Below are 20,427 nucleotides of genomic sequence, written 5' to 3'. Positions count from 1 at the left end.
ACCCTGACAAAGGTCATTCAACTCAGAAACTCTCAAGAGTTTTTAAGAAAGTAGCAATTAGTTTTAATTAAAAGTTTTCAGAACAGGGGCGCCTGGGTGGCTCAGTCGGTTGGGCGGCCGACTTCGGCTCAGGTCATGATCTTGCGGTCTGTGAGTTCTAGCCCCGCGTCGGGCTCTGTGCTGACAGCTCAGAGCCTGGAGCCTGCTTCGTATTCTGTGTCTCCCTCTCTCTGACCCTCCCCTGTTCATGCTCTGTCTCTCCCTGTCTCAAAACTAAATAAACGTTAAAAAAAAAAAAATTAAAAAAAAAAAAGAAAAAGAAAAAAAGTTTTCAGAACAAATGCATTTGCTGATTTAAAAAAAAAAATTTTTTTTTAACATTTATTTATTTTTAGGACAGAGAGAGACAGAGCATGAATGGGGAAGGGGCAGAGAGAGAGGGAGACACAGAATCGGAAGCAGGCTCCAGGCTCTGAGCCATCAGCCCAGAGCCCGACGCGGGGCTCGAACTCACGGACCGCGAGATCGCCACCGGAGCTGAAGTCGGACGCTTAACCGACTGAGCCACCCAGGCGCCCCGCATTTGCTGATTTTTAAAAAATAAATTTTAAATTTTAGAATAGTTTTAGATTATCAAAAAAGTTGGGAAGACAGTATAGAATTCCCATATACCCCATACCCAATTTCCTGTATTATTAATAGCTTACTTGAGTATGGTATGTTTATCATAAATAATAATACATCAGGGTTTGGGTTTTTTTTTTAATTCAATTTGGTGACATTTTATTTATTATTAAATTTTTAATTACAGTATAGTTAACATACAACGTTATACTAGTTTCAGGTGTACAATACAGTGATTCACCGATTCCATACATCCCCCAGTGCTCATCACAAGTACACTACTTAATCCCCTTACCTATTTCACCCATCTACCTACCACCTCCTCTCTGATAACAATCAGTTTCTTCTCTATAGTTAAGAGTCTGTTATGGACCCTGGGCTCAGTTGGTTAAGTGCCTGACTTCGGCTCAGATCATGATCTCCTGGTTTGTGGGTTCAAGCACTGCATTGGGCTCTGTGCTGACATGACAACTTGGAGCCTGTTTTGGATTCTGTGATCTCTTCTGTCTCTGCCTCCTGCCGGCTCTATCTCAAAAATAAACATTAAAAAAAAATTTTTTAATAAAAAAAATATTTTAAAAAAAAGTCTGTTTCTTGGTTTGTCGCTTTTTCCTTTGTTCGTTTCTTAAATTCCGTACAAGTGAAATCATACAGTATTTGTCTTTGACTTATTTTGCTTAGCATTATATGCTCTAGTTCCATCCATGTTGTTGCAAATGACAAGATTTTGTTCTTTTTATGGCTGAATAATATTCCATTGTATATATATGCCACCTCTTCTTTATTCATTTATTTACAATGGGCACTTGGGCTGCTTCCATAATTTGCCTATTGTAAATGAAGTTGCTAAAAACATAGGGGTGCATGTATACTTTTGAATTCGTGTTTTTGTATATTTTTGATAGATACCCAGTAGTGCAATTATTGGGATTGTAAGGGAGTTGTATTTTTAACTTTTTGAGCAACCTCCAAACTGTTTTCCACAGTGGCTGCACCAGTTTGCACTCCCACCACAGAGCAAAAGTGTTCCTTTTCCTCCACATCCTGGCCAATACTTATTTCTTGTGTTTTTTATTTTAGTTATTCTGACAGATATAAGGTGATATCTCATTGTAGTTTTGATTTGCATTTCCCTGATGATAAATGACACTGAACCATCTCTTCATGTGTCTGTTGGCCATCTGAATGTCTTCTTTGGAGAAATGTCCATGTCTTCTGCCCAATTTTAATTGGATTATTTGGGGGGGGGTTGACTTGTATCATTCTTTATATATTTCAGATACTGTCCCTTTATCAAATACGTCATTTGAAAATATCTTCTCCCATTTAGTAGGTTGCCTTTTAGTTTTGTTGTTTCTTTTGGTTACAATGTTTATAATGAAAGTCCATACTTTATTCACATTTCCTAGTTTTCAACCTTATGTCTTTTTTTCTGTTCCAGGATCCCACCCAGGATACCACATTACATTCAGCTGTCATGTTTCTTTAGGCTCCTCCTGGCTAAAACTGTTTCTCAAACTTTTCTTGTATTTTGATGACTTTGATAGTTTAAGGAGTACTGCACAGGTATTTTGTACAAAGTCTCTTAATGGGATTTGTTTGATTTTTTTCTTATTCTTTTTTTCTTTTTTTAAGTTTATTTATTTTGAGAGAGAGGGAAAGAGAGAGACAGTGCAAGTGGGGGAGGGGCAGAGAGAAAGGGAGAGAGAATCCCAAGCAGGCTCCACACTGTCAGCGTGGAGCCCGATGCAGGGCTCAAACCCACAAACCATTAGATCATGACCTGAGCTGAAACCAAGAGTTGGATGCTTGACTAAGCCACCCGGGCGCCCTAATTTGATATTTTTCTTATGATTAGACTGAGGCTGGGGGCTTCTGAAAGGAAGACCACAGAAGTGAAGTGCCATTCTCATCCCATCATATCAAAGGTACCTACTATCAACATGACATCACTGGTCATGCTGACCTTCATCTGCTAAGGTAGTATATATCCGGTTTCTCTCCACTGTAAAGTTACTTTTGTTTGCTCCTTTCTGGATTGTACTCCTTGGAAGGAAGTCATTTCACAGTCTGCCCTTAAAGATTGGGGAATTCTGCTCTAGAGGAGGAGAAAAGGAAGGGATATAGTGTGTCACTGGCCTAGGGAAAGACCACTGGAACAATCGTCCAGCTACAAACCCATGCATATATGAAAACTTTATACATAACACAGCAATCAATACAGATTGGTGCAGAAAACAAAAGGACTGTTAAATAAGTGGTTATGGGACAGTAGGATATCTAAAAGGAAAAAATGATACTACCTTATACCATATACCAAAAAAAAAAAAAAGGTGGATTAAAGATTTAAGAGTGAAATGAACTCTTAGAAGAAAGTATAGGTGAAGATCTTTATGACCCGTACAGAGAGTATTTCTTAAACTAGACACAAAAAGCATAACCAAAAAGGAAAAGATTGCTAGGTTCTACCCCACTAAGAAAAATGGTAAAAAGACAAGCTCCAAAGTGAAAGGGATTTGTACTTTATATTTTCTTTTATTTTCGATTTTTAAAAAATGTTTATTTATTTTTGAGAGAGGGGGGCAGAGGGGCAGGGGGAGAGGGAGACAGAGAATCTGAAGTGGGCTCTGTGCTGACAGCAGAGAGCTGGATGCAGGGCTAGAACTCATGAACTGTGAGATCACAACCTGAGCCAAAGTCAGAAGCTTAACCAACTAAGCAACCCAGATGCCCCTGTATTTTATATTTTAAACAAAGAAACATAAAAGAAAACCTGAAAAGTCACACACACAAAAAGCCCCAAAAGAAAAATGGGCAAAAGGCATAAATAGGCATTTTACAATGAAAAACAAATAGCCAGGAAATATAAAAAGATGGTCAAACAAAAAATGCAAATTAAAGTTCACAATGAGATGCTATTTCACATCTATACTGGCAAACATTTAAAAACTTGACCTCAGGGGCGCCTGGGTGGCTCGGTTGGTTAAGCATCCGACTTCGGCTCAGGTCATGATCTCGTGGTCCGTGAGTTCGAGCCCCGCGTCGGGCTCTGTGCTGACAGCTCAGAGCCTGGAGCCTGTTTCAGATTCTGTGTCTCCCTCTCTCTATGCCCCTCCCCTGTTCATGCTCTGTCTCTCTCTGTCTCAAAATAAATAAACGTTAAAAAAAAAATTTTTTTTTAAAAAGACCTCAGTGGTGCCTGGCTGGCTCAGTGGGTAGAGCATGTGACTCTTGATCTCAGGGTTGTGAGTTCAAGCCCCATGTTGGGCATAGAGCCTAACTGAAATGAAATGAAATGAAATGAAATGAAATGAAATGAAATGAAATGAAATGAAATAAAAATACACACACACACACACACACACACACACACACACACGTACCTTAAAAGAAAATTGAGGGGTGCCTGGGTGGCTCAGTTGGTTAAGTATCAGACTTTGGCTCAGGTCATGATCTCAAGGTTCACAGTTCACGAGTTTTAATGTTTAAATAAACATTAAAAAAATTTAAAAAAAGAGGAAATTTAAAAGAAAATTGAAATAAAATAAAAACTTGACATCAAGAATTGGTGAGTATGTAAAACAAAAAGGAACTCTCAGACACTGCTATTTTGTCGGTGTAAATTAGAATAACCACATCAGAGGGGCGCCTGGGTGGCGCAGTCGGTTAAGCGTCCGACTTCAGCCAGGTCACGATCTCGCGGTCCGTGAGTTCGAGCCCCGCGTCAGGCTCTGGGCTGACGGCTCGGAGCCTGGAGCCTGTTTCCGATTCTGTGTCTCCCTCTCTCTCTGCCCCTCCCCCGTTCATGCTCTGTCTCTCTCTGTCCCAAAAATAAATAAAAAAACGTTGAAAAAAAAAATTAAAAAAAAAAAAAAAAAAAAGAATAACCACATCAGAAAACTGTGACATTCCCTTGCAAAGTTGATGCGCACACCCAAATGTTCAGCATTAACAGTGAATACTATACAGCCTTTGTGCAAATAAGTCACACACACAAATACATACCGTTTGCATAAATGATGCCACTTATATAATGTTCAAAAACATGAAAAGATAAATATGTTGTTAGGAATACATGTAGTGATTGCTGTGCTGGAGCTGGTTGTAACAGCTTGGAACAAAGTGGCAAATGCTATCAGGGCTACTTTTTTCCTTCTGGTGAGCTAGTTAAATATTAACAAGTACATGCATAGTAGTGAGTAAGTAAAATAATAAATAAAAGCAAGAGAATACTAAACAGAGAGGGGCACACAGGGGCAACATTCCTTCAATAAAGAATATTCCTTTTTTTTTTTTTTAACATGTTTTATTTATTTTTGAGAGAGAGAGAGAAAGAGAAACAAAGTATGAGCAGGGGAGGGGCAGAGAGAGAGAGGGAGACACAGAATGGGAAGCAGGCTCCAGGTTCTGAGCTGTCAGCACAGAGCCTGATTCGGGGCTCAAACTCATGAACCATATCATGACCTGAGCTGAAGTCGGACACTTAACCAGCTGAGCCACCCAGGCGCCCCTTTAAACTGATTTCTTAGCCACAGTTGCCTCTTTGTAAAGTAAAAATATGGCATTATTTTTTATTTTTTGCATTTCTGAGCTTTCTTGTGGATTTTAATTTCCATTTATTTAACCACTGAAGTTGAGCATCTTTTCATGTGATTGGCCATATTTTACTCTTATTACCAGAAAAAAAGATGTTATTAAAAATTAAACCCAGAGGGTTGGGTGAGAACCTTGCTCAGCCTGGGACTGGCTGAGGTGAATGCAGGGAGTGACTCCATGTAAGGGGCACCAAGTGTGCAGGGGCTGGAGTGAAAGGGGAGGTGGTTTGTGTAGTTGTCAGAGAAGTATTGAGCAAATAAGTGAAATATTGAGGATTATAAGAGCCAAGTTTCTCACTTTTGGAGGAAGGAGGTATGTATGCAGACTAGAATAATCCCAGTGGAGTTGGACTGGAATTGGGAGACATCAATGTGAACTCATGAACTTTAGTGTATATCTAGAATGCTGGATGTAGAAATATAGACATATATGTACTGTCCACTGGTAGGGACTAGAAGCAATACCCCCAAAACAAAGAATATCCATATAGTGCCCAGACTTGATTTCCAAATCCATTCTCCACTAAAAAGAACTGAAGCCATCTAGACAAATGACTGATTCCAGGACTGGGGTGGGGAAGTATAAGATGAAGCTTGAATATCTTGTAGTATCAGAAAATATGGAAGTGCTAAAAGAAAGATAGAAACATGTCAAAAGGACATAGGATCCAGCTTGAAGGAGCTACCACTGGCTCAGCTGGGACAATTTAACCACCACAAGAAATCATAGTAATAATGGATTATAATCCATAGAATAAAATATGAATCTATGTGTAGTCCACACTAATAGATCTATGATGAATGAGTGAATTGGTAATTAAATAAGTGGGGAAAAAAGGAAAGCTCTACTTTATAGTAGAAAGCAAATTATAAATGAAAAAGAATGATGAAATTATAAAATCGCCTTTTGGCAACTGTAGTAGGAATAACTGGCTCAGACAGAAATCAACAAATGCTGAAACTAAATGATGCAAGTTGTATGAGGAATAGGATATTTATAGTCTCAATGTAGCTCTCCACAAAATACTAACTTTGCCATGGACAAACCTGGTAGACACCATTTTAACCAACTGATTATAATAAAAAAGATGGACAAACCAAGTGTCGGCAGTATTGGCAAGGAAGTGGAGAAAATAAGAACCTGTATACACCACTGCTGAGAATGTAAAATGGTGCAGCCACTTGGAAAACAGGTGGCGGTCTTAAAATGCTAAACATAGAGTTACTATATCCTTGCAATTTTTCTGAAGGTGTGAAATTACTTCAAAGTGAAAAGTAAATTAGAAAAAAATGTATCCACAAAGAGACGTGTTCAAGAAAAAGAAACCTTTACGGGGTACCCGGGTGGCTCAGTTGGTTAAGCATCCAACTCTTGATCGCGGTTCAGGTCATGATTTCATGGTTTGTGGGACCAAGTCCAGCACTGGGCTCTGCATGGACAGTGCAGAGCCTGCTTGGGATTCTCTCTCTCCCTCTCTCTGTCCTTCCCCAATTGCACTGTCTCTCTCTCTCTCAAAGTAAATAAATAAAATTTTAAAAAAGAAAAAAGAAAAAGAAACCTTTACTTTGCAAGGCTATTGTGAAGACTGTGCCTGGCACCGAATATACGCTCGGTAGCTGATGCCACTGATAGCTTTCCAGATCTCAGAAAGAGGCACTTCTCACAATTAGTCACAAGGGGGCATCTGAAAGCCAGGAAACAAGATGGAGCTTCCCTGGGCCATCACAGCTGCAGAAGGGAGTTGTCCATCCTTCCTTACCCAGAATGCACTCTTCAACCCAAAAGGGAAAAAAAAAAAAAAAAAAAAAAAAAAGCTTTGTCTGCTGCATACTGGGGATATTCCATTCAGCGAAGACAAGGCTTTTGGCACCTGAGAGCTGGCCTCTGCTCTTTCTGTTTGAATCTGGATTTTAGGGCAGCTATCAAGGATCGCTGCATCCATCACAACCAGGATATCAACTCTGGAGACCTATGAAAAGGGGCTTATGGATGTGATGGCAGTGGAAAAGAGTGAATCTTGGAACAGGAACTCAGACACACCTGCTATGTGAACTCAGCCATATCCTCCCTCATCCTGTCTTCTTCATCTGACTTCTTAGAGGTTCCCTTTGAACTTCTTTGGATCCAATGTTTCTGAGCTCCGGAACAGGTCCCTTTGGGTCTACCTGACCTTATCACAAATCACTCCTTAAATGAAACTGGTCTAGTCCCAGAGGTCTTGTGACCATGTGGTATAGTAGAAGGAGCACAGGCCTTGGAGACAGACCAAGCAAGGTCCAAAACAAGGGTTTGGTACTTAATTTTTCTTTATTTCTTTTTTTAAAATGTTTGTTTATTTTTGAGAGAGAGAGACAGAATGTGAGTGAGGAAGGGGCAGAGAGAGAGAGGGAGACAAAGAATCCAAAGCAGGCTCCAAGCTTCAAGCTGTCAGCACAGAGCCCAACGCAGGGCTTGAACTCAGGAACTGTGAGATCATGACCTGAGCTGAAGTTGGACACTTAACTGACTGAGCCACCCAGGTGCCCCAGTACTTAATTTCTTGACTCTCAGTTTCCTTGTCTATAAAAAAAAAAAACAATACCATTTCCTTTTTAAGAGTGTTATGAGGATTAAATATATAAATATAGTCCCCAAAATAGAGTAGATACCCAATTATACTCAACAAATAACAGTATTTTATCTTCACAATTTAGGCATACACAACAGGTAGAAAAAAATGGATTTAAAGATAAAACATGTTCAAGTTCCTGTTCTCTATGACTCTTGGCAAATCAATTCATCGGAGTTTCACTACCTTCATGTCATAGTGAAGTTATAAAGATTACATGCTGTGAGCCATACTATTATTCCAGCCAGGAATTGGCTTTTTCCCCTTAAATAAATCCAGATCTTAGCCTACACTGCCCAGCTCAAGTGTCTTTTTTTTTTTTTTTAATTTTTTTTTAACATTTATTGATTTTTGAGACAGAGAGAGACAGAGCATGAACGGGGGAGGGTCAGAGAGAGGGAGACACAGAATCGGAAACAGGCTCCAGGCTCCGAGCTGTCAGCACAGAGCCCGACGCGGGGCTCGAATTCACGGACCGCGAGATTATGACCTGAGCCAAAGTCGGCCGCTTAACCGACTGAGCCACCCAGGCGCCCCAAGTGTCTAATTTCTAAAGCGTAAATGATAAGGTATTCATACTCTGGAAAGTGTTAAAAAGTACAAAGGTCTAAATGTACTAAGTTAAAAAGAACTCAGAGATTCTAAGTGAAAATAAAACATGGAATATATACATTATGACTCCATTTTTATATTTAGGAAAAAAATAAAAAGAGGTGACCATGTTATACCCTTGCTTAAAACTTTTCCATGGGCTTCTCGTGAACCAAATGAAATTAAAGCTTCTTACCTGGCACTCAAGCCCTTTCAATCTGGGTCCTGTCAACCTCTGCAGCCTCATCTCCTAAAGACCAGCCTCACCATCCTACGAGCACCGTGTTCCAGCTATGCCTAAAGTGCCCTTCACTATCTCTTCCTCTACGTTCCAAACTTTAGCATGCATCAGAATCACTTGGCTGGCTCTACCCACAGAATTTCTGATTTAGGGCCGAGGTGGGGCTTAGGAATTTCTATTTCTAACATACTTCCAGATGATACGGATGCAGCTGTTCCAGGGACCACACTTGGACAGCCACTGCCTTTACAATGATAGGATTCAACTTTTATCACCTGTATTTGGGATGATCAACCATGTCAGTTTGCCTAGGACTGAAAGTCACATGTAGCAGAAAATCCCTGCCCAAACTGAGACAGTTTCCCTACCTGTGTAAGAATCTTTCCCAGATTGCTGCTTATAGGATATTTACTGCTAACAAGCAGTCTTTCTCTATGGCCAGGTCCACAGGAAGTGCCCAAGACAGGTACTCAATCAACTTGAATGACTCTCTACTGGAGAAAGAATATTTAACCAAGTTTTTCAAATTCAGACTCCTTCAAACACATTCTCTTTATTTCCTTCAGAGAACAGGCTTTAGTCCTCTGGTCACTGTAAACAATTAACACAAATGGTGTTAAGAGCAAACTGTAAGCATCCATACCCTTGCCCTGTGTTGTTGGGGGTGAGTTTATATATGGAGCATATGTGAGCTTCTTACTTAGTTCACAGTTGGTTTTATCATGGAATGATATTCCATATTCCATGGGCCAATGTAGCTGACTTTCTGTGACTTCCCAAGGGTGCCCAAGACAATAAAGGTCCATGGTCCTTGAGAAGGACTAATGATTATTCTCTTTGTCAACTAGGGCCAATCGTTTTCATTAACTGGGACTCCTCTTTCCAAGGAGTCAGAGGTCAGAGAGCTGATAGCGTCGCACAAGACCATCTCGACAGCATGTGTAGATCTGCTTCTCCCATGTGGCTACCTGGAACACAAGAGTTCACAGCTCAGAAGAAGCCTGGGATTCTTCCATTTCAAAAACAAAGAACCCTGGGGCACCTGGGTGGCTCAGTCGGTTGAGCATCCGACCTCGGCTCGGGTCATGATCTCGCAGTTCGTGAGTTTGAGCCCCGCGTCGGGCTCTGTGCTAACAGCTCAAAACCTGGGGCCTGCTTCGGATTCTGTGTCTCCCTCTCTCTGACCCTTCCACGCTCGTGCTCTGTCTCTCTCAAAGATAAATAAACGTTAAAAAAAAATTTTTTTTTTAAACTTATTAAAAAATAAAGAGCCCTGTCATTGACCCCCTTTAGTACAAGTGAGTCTAAGAAGCTCTACCAACTCCAAAGACAAGAGGAGAATTATATCCATGATAGGTATTTTAAAAATAGCTGGTGAAGGTTCAGGGTACTTATGACTACAGAACAGAGAAATGAATTATCCAAGTAGAGAGCAAACCTATTAGTGTGGTACATATTTGAGGGCAGAGGGTCTGTACCTGGGAAAGGAGATGATCCATAGGTGGGCCAGGGTATCCCTGAACCTTGTACAACTATATTCAAAGAAGTTCTCAATATGTGTCTGAGGAGGAGTGAGGCACTGCTGGGGCTGTGCAGTGGTACTGGGGGCTATGGTGAGTACCGCTCAGGCTGTGCAGCTCCCAGTGGGGAGGCTCGGCTGCCCCTGCCACCTCACTTGGTGTGCGCATGGTGCCAGTAGGCTGCCGGCACCACGGATGGGCCAGTGCAGCATCATCTCCTCCAAGATTTCGGAGCTGCTCATCCTCCTCCAGGACTGGTGTTTCTCAGCCTCATCTTCAGGCGGAGCTGGCATTTTGCGCTATGTGGAAGCCCATGTCTTCATCACTTATGATGACTCTGACCACTACTTTGCAGATGTATATCCTCTCTTCCCTGCTGCAGTGATCACAGCTGTGGAGCCCGACTTTTCATTTTTGGGCTGATTGGCTGCTGTGCCACAATCTAGGAAAGCTGCTGCAGACTTGCCATGTCTGTCATCATCCTACTCTTGGTTTTTGTCATAGCAGTTGTAGCAGTTTCGGGATACGATTACAGAGCTAAGGTGGAAAGTGAGGTTGATCACAGCATTCAGTGGAACCCTACAATGGAACCAACCAATCATACTGGAGAAATAGAGACTGGTACAAATAAACCAAAAGACAGCCAGCAGCTATAACGGCAGGTTGGCCCACTCCTCCAACCTCCATGCTGAGGGATGTGAGGCTCCTGCTGTGAAAAAGCTGCAAGAAATCATGGTGCATGTTATCTGGGCAGTGCTGGCACTTCCAGCGATTCAGCTGTTAGGCAGGCTGTGTGCACGCATCATATTGTGCAGGAGTAGAGATCTGGCTTATGAGGTCCTCGTCACTGGTGGAATTATGCACAGCAGAAATCGCAAGCCTGAGCTTTTAGTCTTATTTTTCGGATTTGGAAGGTGAATCAAGCAGGTCTACTGCTGTTGGCCTCCTGTGTTCATTTAGTTAAACCACACGTAACACAGGTGTTGGGACACAGAAGCTTGGTTCTTCGTATGCCGACCTATGACTTTCTTTTCCCTTGTTCTATCTGACTCTCCACGTTCTTACATTTAAGGTTTTAAAAAATTTGTTTATCTTGAGAGAGAGAGAGCATGTTGGCACACGTGCCTGTAAGCAGGGGAGGGGCAGAGAGAGAGAGGAGAGAGAGAATCCCAAGCAGACTCTGAGCTGACAGCATGGAGCCCCAAGTGGGGCTCAATCCCACAAACAATGAGATCATGACCTGAGCTGAAATCAAGAGTTGGATGATTGGGGCGCCTGGGTGGCTCAGTTGGTTAAGCATCCAAATTTGGCTCAGGTCATGATCTCAGGTTTGTGAGCCTGAGCCCCGCATTAGGTGAGCTGGAGCCCCACTTCAGGCTCTGCACTCTCACTCTCTCTCTCTCTCTCTGCCCCCTCATGGGTTCTCTCTCTCTTCCTCTATCTCTGCCCCTTGCTCACTCATGGTCTCTCGCTCAAAAATAACAAAATATATAAAATAAAATAGACACTTAACTGTCTGAGCCACCCAGGTGCCCCCCACATCCCTAAGTTTTTAAGTACAACACTGAAGGTTCTAATTTCAGAATCATTTGTGAGCTGAACAGTATGGGAAAATTAAAGGAGGACCTGGGCCTTATGTATTTTTTAGAAAGAAAGAGAATGTGAGTGGGAGAGGGGCAGATGGGAAGAGAGAGAATCTTAAGCAAGCTCCACACTCTGCATGGAGCCCGATGCAGGGCTCAATCCCACGACCTGAGCCAAAATCAAGAGTCAGATGTTCAACTGACTAAGCCACCCAGGTGCCCCCAGCGTCCTTTTAAAACAACATATATTGTAGTCCAATAAAACAGCAACTGTACAAAATGGCTAAACTAGATTTTAGAATCATACAGTGTGTATCTTGGTTCATCTTCAAAATCAGACTAAGCTTTGAAACCAGTGTTTATTAATGAAAACTGGCCTTATAGGAGGAGCATAACATATGTGCTCTTTTAAAACAACGTGTGTGGGGCGCCTGGGTGGCTCAGTCGGTTAAGTGGCCGACTTCGGCTCAGGTCATGATCTCGCGGTCCGTGAGTTCAAGCCCCGCGTCAGGCTCTGTGCTGACAGCTCAAAGCCTGGAGCCTGTTTCAGATTCTGTGTCTCCCTCTCTCTGACCCTCCCCCGTTCATGCTCTGTCTCTCTCTGTCTCAAAAATAAATAAATGTTAAAACAACGTGTGTGTCTTTTTTGTTGTATAACTGAGTCCACTCATCATAAATCTAAACTCATTAGGATTAATGTACCCATGCAGACTAGCAAAATAGTTCGTAGATGGGATCTCAGTTGTAAATAGAAAAATATAATCCAAGATGTATCACCCTTCAAAAAAAAAAGAAGCCTGAAACTCAAAGGTCAAGAACCACTAATTTAGTGGAAATAGCAAGAATTCTGGAGGGAACTTAATCTCAGATTTGCAGATCCATAGCTACAGGACCTAAGGCAACTTTTCAACTACTCTGAATCTCACTTTTCTCACTTGTATGGTATGTTAAATCACAATATAGAACACTGCATAGAAATTTTTTGAAGCAGATCTAGGGGCGCTTGGGAGGCCCAGCTGGCCAAATGTCCAACTTCAGCCCAGGTCATGATCTTACATTTCATGAGTTTGAGCCCCGCATTGGGCTCTGTGCTGACAGCTCAGAGCCCGGAGCCTGCTTTGGATTCTGTGTCTCCCTCTCTCTCCGCCCCCATTCTGCTCATGCTCTGTTTCTCTCTCAAAAATAAATAATAAAACATTAAAAAAAAAAATGAAGTGGATCTATACGCACTTATCTGAAAAGAGCTCCAAGATGTTAAGTAAAAAAAAAAGTTACAGAACAATACATATAGAATGATCCCAATTATGTACAAACTAAAAATAAAACTGTATTATTTACATAAATACATAAACACAAGATGTAAGTACAGATTGTCCAAAAATAGTCTGAAAGATACATGCCGAACTATTAATGCTACTTACTTCTGGAAAGAAGAGCGAAAACTAAAAAGTTCTTATAAGGGACTTTTAAGTCTATAATTTTGTACTGTTTGAACTTTTACAGGTATGTATTAACTGTATAAAAACAAGAGAAATCATAATACCTATACTTTAAGAATAATAGCAACAAAACAAGATGATACACGTAAAACATCCAAACATCCAGCAGAATGTCTGGTCAATAGATATTTCCCCTTTTGTTTTTCTCTTTCCGCTCTAATCAAATGAGTGAACTTTATTATTTCTTTAAAAAACAATTTTTTTAACGTTTATTTATTATTGAGAAACAGAGAGAGACAGAGCATGAGCATGGGAGGGGCAGAGAGAGGAGGAAACACAGAATCCAAAGCAGGCTCCAGGCTCTGAGCTGTCAGCACAGAGCCCGACATGGGGCTCCAACTCACAAAATGCAACATCATGACCTTAGCCGAAGTCAGACACTTAACCAACTGAGTCGCCCAGGTGCCCCTCAAATGAGTGAACTTTAAATAATAATAATGACAGTTAATATTTATAGATGTAAAACCACTTCTGACTCAAAACTCTTTCTGTGTTCTATCTCACCCCTAAGTATTTTATCATCCTGAATGCCCACCAAGTAGCTGGATTCAATCCCCTCACAAGCCTTAGATCCCAGGTGAGAATCACCCAGGCCTGTACCTTGTACACAGGGTCACAGTCAGCCCCAGTGAGCTCAATGAGATAGTCTAGGTCTTGCTGGACAATGAAACAGCTTCCATCACCTAAAAGGCAAAAGAAAAAATCAGATAACTGAAGAGAAAGCTGCATGCAAAGGAGTTTAAGCTCCAGTATTTTAGTTTATTTCTGTATATCACTAGCCGAAAGAAGATTGTCCCAAGACTGAGAATGGCAAATAGATCTCATTATATGGGTCAAATATGAGGACCTACAGTGGTTGCCTAGAATGCTGAGCTAGAGGATTTGAAGGCCAAGTGCAAGCTCAGTGGGAAAAAGGGCCGTCTTTGATTAGCAATACCTGCCAAAGGCACAGAGCAAGCAACTGCAGGGTTATATGTCTGATTACAAACTTATCCTAGACAAGGATTTTTTAACAGAGAATTTGTCTACACAAATATTTTAAGAAAAATCTGTGCTCCCAAATTATTCTTCAATCTATAAATTTGACCACATAAAACTAGGCAAAGGAGCAAAGTTGTTATAACAAGAAAATAAAAGCATATCTAATTTTTAAACTTAATTTTCTCAAAAGAATGTGGACAAATGAGACTTGAGATGATCTATAAACTGCTGAATGAGGTCATTTTTGTTGTTTTGTTTTTTTTTTTTTTTTTACTTAATATAAAAATAGTACATGCTAATTGAAGAAAACTTTAAAAATGAAACAGAAGTAAAAAAAAAATCACCCATAATCTACCAAAGATAATCATTGCTAATATTTTAATGTTATTTTCCAATCTTTTCTGTGAAAATTTTTATTTTACATGGTTGAGAGCATATTGCATAAAAGAATACCTTTATGCATGAAGTTTTTCTGAGCCACACTGTGACTTTGTATAGAACCCGGGAAAAATTTTTTTTGATTTAATTAACCTTTTCAAGCTTTTTAAAATTTGAAAAACTGCTGTCCAAAACTATCTGTTAATCAATTTTATTTTAAGTTATTTGTTAATCAATCTATATCCCAACCAACAGCATACAGGAGACTGTATCCTTTCTTATGTTATTATTATAAATCATCTTTTTAATAAAAGAATTATCTTTTAGAGATAAATATTGACAGGTGAAATAATACAATGTCTGTGATATGTTTCAAAATATATTAAGGGTTGGAGATTGTATGGGAATGGGCAAAACAAGATGAAACAGGAATAGCCATAAATTGGTAATAGTTGAAGCTGGATAATCAGGTTCATTATTCTATTCCCTCTACCTTAGTATCTGTTTGACAATTTCTATAATAAAAATTGTTTAATCTGGCAGGAGATTCTAATAACTTTCTTTTATTAGCCTTAGTTTTGTCATCTGAAAACAGAGTTATATTATGATGAATAAGGTATAGTCATTACTCTCAAGGAACCTGGACTAGAGGGGGATATAGACAATTATAATGTAGAGTGATAAACACTATATGATAAACAAAGTATGCCAAAGAATGGTGGAGGACCATGCCCCTAACCCTGCCATAGACCAGGCATTTAAACCTATATTTATTTATTAAAAATTTTTTTTTAATGTTTATTCATTTTTGAGACACAGACAAAAAGACAGAGCATGAGCAGGGGAAGGGCAGAGACAGAGGGAGACACAGAATCTGAAGCAGGCTCCAGGCTCTGAGCTGTTAGCACAGAGTTCGATATGGGGCTTGAACCCACAAACTGTGAGATCATGACCTGAGCCGAAATTGGACACTTAACCGACCAAGTCACCCAAGTGCCCCTATTTATTTATTTTTTAAATGTTTATTTATTTTGGGAGAGAGAGAGAGAGTATGCATGAGTGGGGTAAGGGCAGAGAGAGAGAGAGAATCCCAAGCAGGCTCCATGCTGTCAGCGCAGAGCCCAATGTGGGGCTGGATCCCACAAACCATGGTATCTTGACCTGAGCCAAAATCGAGAGTCAGGCATTCAACTGAGGGAGCCACCCAAGTGCCCCTAAATCCATGTTTAAATGAACTACAGGAAACTCTCTCATCTGGCTACTGGACCCACCTTGACTAGCAATGAATCCATCTCTGAAACTTAGCAGGGACAGAACCGGTGCTCCTGACCTGTGGATGACTTGTACTGGAACCCTAGGATTCAAAAAAAGGGGCGATTGCACTTTCTTTCTTCAAAAGCAATGCTTGACAGTATTCAACATATAGTACTAACCATACAAAAGCAAACAGGACAAATGTGGACAGAGATTAAACATTCACACAGTTTCTTTCTTGGTAAGATCCTTAAAGGTCATCCATGCAAAACTGCCTTGAAGCGAATCTAAATATGTCACTAACTAAACAAGTCATTGAGCCAAATGAACTAAGCCACCACCAATAACTCCAGTTTTTAGGGGAGCCCTGATAAGAGTTTAAGACAACAATGTTAACAACATGTTAATTATTTTGCTTATAGACAGAATTAAGACAATTGCAAAATATTAAAAATGTCAGGACTCTTTAAAATGAAAGACAAAGGTGAGAATCAATTTAATATATATGTAAGGCTGATTTTCTAATAATGATCAGAGATTCCCTATCTCCACAGGGCAAAAACAAGTAAAAAAGTAAAGTAACTTAAATTATGGGAGAAAAGGTATAAGGTGATCACTCCTTCGTTGGAATTTCTTCACTACTCTTGGAATAAAGTCCAAACTCCTCTGGATGGCTTGCAAGTTCTTTCTAAACAAACTCCTGCTTTCCTGTCTGGCATCACTCCTCCCTCCTACCCAGTCTGTATCATACATATTTGTCATATTTTAGAGATCCCTAAAAGTGCCATACGTGTCTTCACTCTGCTCTATATGTTATTCTATCAAGGCAGGCCCCTTCTTCTTTATTTGTTAACTTCCTACTAGACAAAATCCAATAAAATCCTCATTTCCTTGGAGAAGAGGTGCTTTCTCAAATTCCTGTGTAGAGCACTGATCACACCTGCATCGCAACAGTCTTTTACCTGCCCATTTTTACTGTCAGACTCCAACTGCCTCAAAGGCAGAGTCTGTATCTTTTATTTCTGTTTTCAGTGCCCACAAAAGCCATTCATTTAATGTCAACTGAACAAAGAAAAGAAATGAAAGGAAGAAAGGACAGAAACTGGAGAAACTGTTAAATCCCGGGGCAGAGGGGTTGCTTGATTTTCTCTGGGTATCTGTAAGACCAGAATAAGGCCTGTTTCAGACGGGTTATGATCCAAGCTAAACAAAGAAACACAGCTGGCTTGCATGAACTAAAAATGATCAATCTTAGGCCAACCCAGATTTAATACCACTGAGAAAAATACTGAGCTCCTTAAAATTACAAGTTCTACACAATCATTTAAGTGAAATGTTAGTTCATTATTTAAGCTTAGATTCCACAGTAATCACTACAATAGAACAATCATGACAGCATGAATCAAATTACCTTTTAATATGATTCCAGGAATAATAAGAACAATCAGACAACTCAAACCGGAAAACCTTTATAAATGGAAAAATACACCCTTGATTCAACAGTCATCTCCATGCTATCCTAAATCAATGTTAAAGCTAATAAAAATTTCCACTCTGTAAAGAAGACCTGCATCATGCAAATGAGTGGTGACTCACCTCGGACTCCTCACGTCCAGCTGATAAATGTTTCCATCTTGTGTCCCAGCCAATAACAAGAAGCCAGAGAGAAAAGTGCAGCAGTTGAAGGCATCTGAGCCAACAAAGAGGAACACCTGGGAACAAGCAGGAGCCAAAACTGCTGTTTAAAGATTAATTTGTTTTCAGGAATAAACAGCCACCAAAAAAAGAAAATTCTCCTATTTTTAGAGAAATTTTCTTTCTTCTCCCTTTTAACATTCTCGATCTAAATTCACCAACAATGGAGGAGGAAGAACTCTCGTGATTTCAGGAACCTGAGGCTCCCTGAGTACTTCAGCAGTTTATGTAATACCATACCCTAAGGTGGCAGTTTTCAAACTATTACCCCTCAATACATTGACTCATAGGATCCTCAATACCCCAAATCCTTCTTCTCCTGCTTTTCATTAGAACCTTTCATTTGAGAAACACTTGAAATTCACACATTTAAATTTTGCTTCGTGACACTTCTAACAACCTTTTGAAGGGAGACACTATGTAGGAAAAGAAACAAGCTTAAATGAAGTGGCAACTTAAAGAATTACAGGGGCACGCGGGTGGCTCAGTTGGTTGGGTGTCCGATTCTTGGTTTTGGCTCAGGTCATGGTCTCACATTTGTGGGATCGAGCCCCGTGTTGGGCTCAGCACTGGGCATGGAGACTGCTTGAGATTCTCTCTCTCCCTATCTGCCCCTCCCCTGCTCACTCACTCACTCACTCTCTCTCTCAAAAAAATGCTAAAAAATAAAAATAAAAAATAAAAAATTATAATTCTCCCCATGTGCCTGAAAAAAGAAATTAAAAGATTTTTATGTATTCTGTACTATTAGTTCAATGTGATCATTTTTCCTTCAAATGTTCTAAAAAGGAAAGAAAGAAACAAACCCAGCCAAGCAAACAAAACCTGTGATTTCTCATTGGAAGGAAAAGTCAACATGGAAATTCAGAGTGTAAAAGCAATATGATAAAAAAGAGTGATGTTGCAAAAGCAATATGATAAAAAAGAGTGATGTTCCTGGAACGTCATTTCGGAAAATGGAAACATCACTAGCACAATGAAGTAATGAGAAGAAATGAAATACAAAACCTGGGGGTGTCTGGGTGGCTCAGTCAGTTAGGTGTCTGACTTTCGCTCAGGTCTTGATCTCATGGTTCTTGAGTTCGAGCCCTGCATTAGGCTCTGTACCAACAGCTCTGAGCCTGGAGACCGCTTCTCTCTCTCTGCGACACCCCCCCCCACAACCCCGCCACGCTCTGTTTCTTTTTCTCAAAAATAAATAAACATTAAAAAAAAAAAAAAAAAACCTGTGGCCAAACCAAATCATTAAAGTTGTTTGGGTGATGTTGATAGGAACTGGAAAGAAACTTTAAAAGTTGAATCCCAGGGAACTCAGAGCTTAATGAAGAGCAGTCTTGCCCAGCAAAACCTCAGAGCCTGAAGGAAGAAAACTAAACTAATTCTTCCATGAAAGACATTCTGGCCATTAATTGATCAAAAGCCCTGAACGTATGAGTTCTTTACTCAGAATTTCTTCACATTACTTTGGACACAGAAGGGAATCTACACAACCTCATCATTTTATATATAGCATACTAAGGCCCAGAGAGAAAGTGACTAAACAAAGCTCACAATGCAGTAGAGCATTTAATCTAGGGTTATCACAGAACCCTAGAAGGTGAGTACTACTATGCCTAGTTTGGTGACAAGGAACTAGTTTGGTGACAAGGAAACTGAGGCTCAGTTAAGTAACCTGTTCAATGTCACAGCCATTGTGGAGGAGCTACGATGTGAATGTTGCCCTTAACCCAAAACCTCTGTTCTTAATCATTACACTTTACTGTTCCTTACTCCTGCAGCTTCCTCAAAAGGTGAACACAGGGAGCAAACAGAAATGTTTCCAAAACAGCCTTTCAAAAATCAGAGTGACCCAGGTTGCGCCAGAGTTCAAAAGTCTTAGAGGAACCACTTGCCGGCTGCCTGCTCTGCAGTCCCAAGCACTGAAGTTTCTTATCTTCCCGTGCCAACAGCAGCATTTTCGACTCTGTTCCAACCTCCCGTTCACCTGCATGACAGATGAGCCAAGTTAACAGTGGGCAAAGCTGATCAGCTGGCTGTGCCCAGAAAGCAGATACTGATGGCTGTCTACTGAATTACTGTTAGTGATTAACTTACTAACTTAAAAAAACAATTATGTTCTGTATCTGGACTTTTGATATTGTTTATATGACTGTACACATATGTCAAAATTCACAGAACTGACATTTTAAAAAGAGTGACTTTTGGGGTGCCTGGCTGGCTCAGTCAGTAGCGCATGCAACTCTTGATCTTGGCGTTATAAGTTGGAGCCCCATGTTGGGGGTAGAGGTTACTTAATAAATAAATAAGTTAATCTGAACAAAATAGTCTCTGCCCTCAAGGCTCTTATGGTCTGTAGTCAATGAAATTTATTCATTCACTAAACAAATCTTTATTGAGGGTCTACTACATATCAGACACTATCCTAGTAATATACAAATAGCATACACAAATAATAACATAGTAACAGTAATATATAAACAGACAAGGTCCTTACTCTCAAGAATTCTAGTGGAAAGAGGAAATAGTGGAGTAGGTAAATAAACAAATAGGATATTTTCAGACAGTGATGAGTTCCACAAAGGAAACAAAACAGAAAAGTATGATCAAAAGTGAGTAGACAGTGGAAGGAGAGTGAGGAAGGTAACTTTAAATTTAAACTTCAACTTTAAAAAAACTCCAGGGAGGCCATTTTTCAACTGAGACCTGAATGGTAACCAAAAGGTAGTCATGCAAAGAACTTTTGGAAGTACATTCCAGACTAAGGGAAGAACAAGGCAGAGACCAAGAGGCTGGCAAAGTTTGTAGTGATGAAAGAACAGACAGAAGGCCTGTGGCTGGAACGTGGTGGGTCTGGCAG

The 20,427-nt window shown here is 40.3% G+C and overlaps 1 protein-coding gene, 1 non-coding gene and 1 pseudogene across 6 annotated transcripts in view; 2 read left to right on the top strand and 1 right to left on the bottom strand.

Annotated features, from left to right (window-relative positions):
- Positions 1-3,821: 3,821 nt before the first annotated feature.
- TRNAK-CUU (transfer RNA lysine (anticodon CUU)) lies at positions 3,822-3,894 on the top strand. Its single transcript has one exon. It is a non-coding gene; the product is annotated as a tRNA-Lys (tRNA).
- Positions 3,895-4,908: 1,014 nt separating this feature from the next.
- PAAF1 (proteasomal ATPase associated factor 1) overlaps positions 4,909-20,427 on the bottom strand; it is a 37,671-nt gene continuing 22,152 nt past the window's right edge. For 2 of the 5 annotated variants that reach the window (XM_078433105.2, XM_078433108.2), the window contains 5 exons: positions 19,463-19,554; positions 17,472-17,587; positions 15,893-15,975; positions 13,863-13,945; positions 9,179-9,628 (listed from right to left, as the gene is read on the bottom strand). In XM_078433105.2, the coding sequence (XP_078289231.2) occupies positions 9,551-9,628; positions 13,863-13,945; positions 15,893-15,975; positions 17,472-17,587; positions 19,463-19,554 (452 nt within the window). In that variant the 3' untranslated portion in view covers positions 9,179-9,550. Of the gene's footprint in view, positions 5,849-9,178; positions 9,629-13,862; positions 13,946-15,892; positions 15,976-17,286; positions 17,343-17,471; positions 17,588-19,462; positions 19,555-20,427 lie in introns of those variants that run through there. The other 3 variants (XM_078433107.2, XM_078433106.2, XM_060605664.3) reach the window with 3 other exon arrangements.
- LOC132676917 (tetraspanin-3 pseudogene) lies at positions 10,215-11,219 on the top strand (annotated as a pseudogene).

Source organism: Panthera onca, chromosome D1 (assembly GCF_046562875.1).
Source record: "Panthera onca isolate mPanOnc1 chromosome D1, mPanOnc1 haplotype 2, whole genome shotgun sequence".
Taxonomy (NCBI): domain Eukaryota; kingdom Metazoa; phylum Chordata; class Mammalia; order Carnivora; family Felidae; genus Panthera; species Panthera onca.
This window is presented reverse-complemented; position numbering and strand designations above follow the sequence as displayed.